Source organism: Momordica charantia, assembly GCF_013281855.1.
Source record: "Momordica charantia cultivar OHB3-1 chromosome 7 unlocalized genomic scaffold, Mcharantia_2.0 BLBB01000007.1, whole genome shotgun sequence".
NCBI classification, from domain to species: Eukaryota; Viridiplantae; Streptophyta; class Magnoliopsida; order Cucurbitales; family Cucurbitaceae; genus Momordica; species Momordica charantia.
Genome location: NW_028275165.1, coordinates 9,700,935 through 9,706,934, shown reverse-complemented (window position 1 = coordinate 9,706,934; position 6,000 = coordinate 9,700,935). Strand labels below are relative to the sequence as shown.

General features: G+C 44.0%; 1 protein-coding gene across 1 annotated transcript; it reads right to left on the bottom strand.

Annotated features, from left to right (window-relative positions):
* Nucleotides 1-669: 669 nt before the first annotated feature.
* On the bottom strand, nt 670-2,491 carry LOC148210296 (uncharacterized). Its single transcript, XM_088126274.1, has 4 exons — nt 2,222-2,491; nt 1,900-2,031; nt 1,439-1,803; nt 670-1,069 (listed from the first exon to the last, which is right to left on the bottom strand). The coding sequence occupies exons 1-4, from the start codon at nt 2,489-2,491 to the stop codon at nt 670-672; spliced, it is 1,167 nt and encodes a 388-aa protein (XP_087982400.1).
* Nucleotides 2,492-6,000: the final 3,509 nt, after the last annotated feature.

Sequence of the window (6,000 nt, the reverse complement as noted above, 5' to 3'; positions counted from 1 at the left end):
AGGGTCGCAAGATGGGAGATACGGGAAGAAAAGAAAAGCAGGGGGGGTGTGGTTCACGAAAAAGAAAGGAAACTAGGGGTTAGGGTTTCCCTTATTTTCTCCCTTGTTTTAAAATTGAAGGCCCACTTACCCAATTCTTTTTTTTTTTTTAAACAAAATAAGACCCATGGACAAAAGATTAGGATTATAGTTCCTAACATCATTAAACTTAATTATCTCCAATAATAGAAGGAAGAAATCGGCCCAACGACCTAGGACAATTGCGAAGGAAAACAAACTCTTTGTTAAACAATAAATAAATAAATACATAAAAGCCAATAAACTCACAACAAACACCGTAGCAGCTCAACATAAAATGAAACAAAACAGTTAAAGTAAATTAAAATAATTTCTAAGAAAAAAACCCCAAGACTCGAGAGTAATCTAACCTGAGTAACGCGGGGCGTTACAGAATTCCCCCCTTTAAAAATTTTCATCCTCGAAAGTTCCTTGATTAAACAACTCAGGATAGTGGGCTCTGATTTTGTCTTCCCTTTCCCAGGTAGCTTCCTCCACTTGGTGATTCCTCCACAAGACCTTTACCAAGTCAATCGCCCGATTCCTCAACAACTTGGTCTATTTTGCTAAAATCTAAATAGGTACCTCTCTATAGCTCAAGGTTTCATCTAACTACATCGGTTCGGGATCCAATATCTCAAAAGACGGGGGCAAGGCAAACCTGTAAGCGACTGGGCCAATGCGCTTCAAGATCTCAAAAGGACCAATATACCTCGGATTAAGTTTTCCCTTCTTACCAAAACATAGGACTCCCTTCACTGGTGCCATACAAAGAAAGACGTGGTCGCCAACGCCAAACTCCGACGCCCTGCGCCTAACATTGGCGTAACTCTTCTGTCTGCTCTTAGCCGTCTGCACTCTTGCCATAATCCTTTTGATGGCACCATTAGTCTCCTGCACCAACTGTGGTCCCAACAGGATTCTCCCACTGACCTCATCCCAATGAACTGGCGACCTGAACTTTTTCCCATACAAAGCTTCATATGAAGCCATTTCAATTGTTTCCTGGTAACTGTTGTTCTAAGCAAACTCTATCAAGAACAGGTGTTAGTCCCAAGAACCACCAAAGTCCAATATGTAGGCTCTCAACATGTCTTCCAAAAGCTGATTCAGACGCTCAGTCTGTGGAACGCCGTACTAAAATCGAGCTGAGTCCCAAGTGCTTTATGCAAACTTCACCAAAAAATTGACGTGAAGCGGGGGTCCAGATCTGACACTATGGACACTGGTATGCTATGAAGTCTAACTATCTCCTGCAAATAAAGCTCTGCCCACCTTTCTACTGAATAAGTGGCCTTGCCTGGTATGAAATGAGCAGACTTTGTTAAGCGATCCACAATCACCCAAATCACCATATATCTTTTAACCGTCCTCGGCAAACCTGTAATGAAGTCCATGGCCACGTTGTCCCATTTCCAAATAGGTATTCTTAAAGGTTGAAATAACTCGGTGGGTCTTTGTCTTAAGGCCTTCACCTGCTGACACGTCAAACACTTCTCGCTTCATGTTGTGCCACCAATAGTGTTTCTTGAGATCCCTATACGTCTTGGTGCTCTCAGGATGCTCTGAGAACGGGGTATTATGGGCCTCGGTTAGTAAATCCTTCCTTAAACGGATGTCTCTTGGTTCGCACAGTCTTCCCTGATATAGCAAGGCCGTATCTTCTGAAAAAGAGTAATCTCCTTGACCCACTATACCGAAACCTTTGATTAAGCTGGGATTTCCCCTTTGTGCAGCGATGATCCGCTGTCTTAAGATGGGTTAAATCGAAAGTCTAGCTAACACTGCCGAAACATCTTCCACTGCTAACTCCACCTCAGAACGATCTAACTCATCTAATACCGGTCTATGAAGCACTGTCGTGGGTGCTACACTCGTTGCTCTTCTACTAAGTGCATCGGCCACCACGTTCGCCTTACCCGGATGGTAATTGATCTCACAGTCGTAGTCCTTTACCAGTTCTAACCATCTTCTCTACCTTATGTTAAGTTATTTTTGAGTGAAGAAATATTTCAAACTTTGGTGGTCAGTGAAGATTTGAATTCTCTCCATAAAGGTAATGCCTTTACATCTTCAAGGCAAACACCACCACAGCAAGCTCCAAATCATGGGTGGGGTAGTTCAGCTCGTGCACCTTTAACTATCGCGTGGCATAGGCAATAACTTTCCCATGCTGCATCACAATGCAACCCAACCATCTCCGTGAAGCGTCACTGTACACCACTAAACCTCTTGTCCCATTAGGTACCGTTAGTATCGGGGCCATGACCAACCGCTCCTTTAGTTCTTGGAAACTTTTCTCGTACCCGTCGCTCCAAGCGAAAGTAGCATTCTTACGGGTCAATTGAGTCAAAGGCGTCGCTACACGAGAAAAATCTTGGGCGAACCTTCCATAATAGCCAGTTAGTCCGAGAAAACTACAGATTTCGGTCATTGTATGAGGCCTTGGCCAACCATTGACCGCCTCTACTCTGGCTCAGTCCACAGCAATACCCTCCCGAGTGACTATGTGGCCAAGGAAGCCACCTTATCCAACCAAAACTCGCATTTCGAGAACTTTGCATACAGACTGTTTCCCCTCAAGGCGGTCAGGACCTATCGCAGATGCCCTTCGTGCTGCTCTACTGTCTTGGAGTAAGTCAAAAAGTTGTCGATAAACTCAATCATGAACAGGTCCAAAAATTCCTTAAAAACCCAATTCTGAGGTCCATAAATGTCGTAGGGGCGTTAGTGAGTCCAAAAGACAGCACAGTAAACTCAAAATGCCCATACCTGGTCCCGAAGGTTGTCATTGATGTGTCGTCGTCCTTAATTCTCAACTGGTGGTATCCCGATCGTAAGTCTATCTTCGAGAACACCTTTGCTCCTTTTAATTGGTCAAAGAAGTCATCGATGCGAGGGAGGGGGTACCTATTCTTTGTTGTCACCTTGTTTAACTTTCGGTAGTCAACACAGTCGCATAGATCCATCATTCTCTTTCACAAGCACTGGACCACCCGAAGGAGACACACTCGGGCGAATGAAGACCTTGTCTAATAGCTCTTCTAGTTGTGCCTTATACTCCTTAAGTTCTGCTGGAGCCATACGGTACGATGCCTTTGAAATGGCGTATGAAGCCCAAGTAACAAATCGATGCAAAAGTCCAGTTCACGGACGGGGGTAGCCTCGGGAGGTCTTCAGGGAACACGTTCGGGAACTCCTTGACCATGTGGACGGAGTCGATACTGGGTGTAGTCTTACTAGTGTCGACGACACTTACCAAATAACCCCAAGCACCACGCTATAAAAAGGTGTCTGGCCTTCAGCGCTGAGACTGCCCTTGGAACTCCACTCGTAACTCCTTTAAACGTAAAGCTCTGACCAGAAGGTAGTTGGAAGGAGACTTTCCTTTTCAATCAATTAATGTTGGCCTAGTTGGTGGCTAGCCAATCCATGCCCAATATAACGTTGAAATTCCGCATGTCCAATTGGATCAATATTGTCGCCAGGGTCTGATTGTCGAAGGATAACTCGCCTGCTCACACCATTTGACTACCAATCATAACCGACCCTGATGGCGTAGATACTGACAACAAAAAACCTAATGACTCTAGTTCGAGGTTTGCTTGACGAACAAACGCAGTGGGAATAAAAGTGTGACTTGACCCTGAATCAAACAATAGGTAAGCAGGCACATTATGGACTAAGACCGTACCTAAAAATAATACAAGGATAAAGACATAAATCCCACACACATAACCTAAGAACCCATAGTAAGATAGAAATACATGTGATAACGGCTTCGACATTTACCGCTTCCTTGCGGGTAAGTGCGAAAACACGAGCCTTCTGGTGACCTCCCTGCGTCGAACCTGTTGAAGGGGCCTTCTGACCTAGCCTCTGTGCGTTCGAGGCCGACATGGGACACTCCCTTGCAAAATTCCCTTCTCTCCCGCACCTGAAAAAGACTTTAATTCTCGTCCAACACTGCTCTGCATGTCTTCTATGACAGGAGGGGAACACTGGTCGGCATAATTCGGAGGGACTTTCCTTTTCACACCTGAAGATGAACCGACTTCCAGTAGCGGTTGGGCCTTGTTAGAGACATCCTTATCCATAATTAATGTTGCCCGATCTGCTTCTGCGTAGGTGGCTGGTCGTTGAAGATCGACTGGTCCTCTGATCCCCTTGCGCAAGCCTTTAACAAACCTCTTGATCTTCACTGCCTCGGTGGGAATTAATTCCAAAGCAAAATGGGAGAGTTCCATAAACTTTCTTTCATATTGTGCTACCGTCAAGGTTCCCTGGATGAGATGGAGGAACTCTGCCACCTTTACATCTTTCACAGTCTCCGAGAAATAGTAGTCATACAACAAGTCCTTGAACCTTGCCCATGTTACCAGTACATTAGCATGGTCTTTTGCCGCTGCTATCGAGTCCCACCAATTCAGGGCCTCACCCCTCAACATAAAAATCGCACACTTAATCTTTAACTGGTTCTCACAACCTAGATACGCGTAATGAGCTTCCAACTCTCTGAACCACTCATCTGCTGCTGTCACTTTCTCGCTTCCTCCGTTAAAGGTAGGGGGTCTATAACGCTTGAAATCATTGATGAATTGGGACTCGCCTTGAGGAGCATGAAAAGGTCGGGGTGGCTGAGCTTGTACACCACGAACTCCAGTTGTGTTATTGACCAGGGCCCGCAACGCTTTCGCAAGCAACGCCACCTTAGGGTTCACATGGGGAACTACCGAGGGAATTGGGGGATTCACCCTCCCCTGAGCCTCTGCTGGAGGAATTGGAGGAACTACCACTACCTGAGCACCAGTCGGAAGGGGTAGTGGGTCAGCCACATTCTCACCTCCGAGGGCTGGATTGACGTCTGGACGCAACCTCATACTACGACGGGGTGGTATTGTCTGGGCAAAAGAGCACAACATCAACAAGCAAAACGTTAGCACTTTACTTTAAGCATAGTCTCAAAGGAGTGTGGCAGTCGAAACTTCCACATACGTGCAAGATCAAGTACAATTTAACTAGTACACTTTGTAAGCACCCTTTGCCTAAGTAAGCAGAGCCACAATCATAACTGATGAGGAACAAATTAAACACATAATCAAATCAAGATGGGGGACATATAAGTTCATAAACAACAATCATGAGGCGTACCTGGTGATGACAAGGATGTCGATCGTACTCCAATACACCCTAGTTACTAGGTCAGTCTACATGAACGTTTTGGCTCTGATACCAACTGTAACGCCCCCAACTTTCACCACGAAGAACGAGGTAACGTTAACATATTACCTATTCACCCCTCTCCATTAAGGAAAACATAAAGTGTAATGTCCCCAAAATTTCGACCTGAAATTTTGAGGTAATGTTATCACCTTCCCTGTCCAGCCCTTCTCCAACAAAAAGACATAAAACAATCATTTTAAGATCAACCGTGGGGTTCATACCACAACTAATTCCTAAAGAACGTATGTCTGCCTCAGTGGCTAGTGATCCAATAAGAGAAAAGGAACAATCAATTTGTCCAACAACCCAAAATACACCAGAGACTCAAATAATAAAAAGAAAACAACGGTTCGCCACAAGAAGAAAAAAAAACGTTCCGTGAGTTATTCATTATGGTTATATCTATGGACGCAAAATATTCTACCGTGAAAATAGTGCAGATGTGGGTCTTTAGTGGATTGACCGACACTTAATGAATGTTGATTAATTTAATTAATGAGTTTAATTAATTAATCTCATATCATTGGAGCTTATAGTCTGTATGTCCATCCAGTCCCCTTGCTCGCTAACAATGGGTAAAACAAGGATCAAGAATTTGAAATGTTCAAATTTAATAAGGGAATATATAACACCATTTAATATGTTGATACGTTATATAATTAATTTTGTTATATTAATTTAGTACTGAGAGAATTATTTGAATAAGATTCAAATAAAATT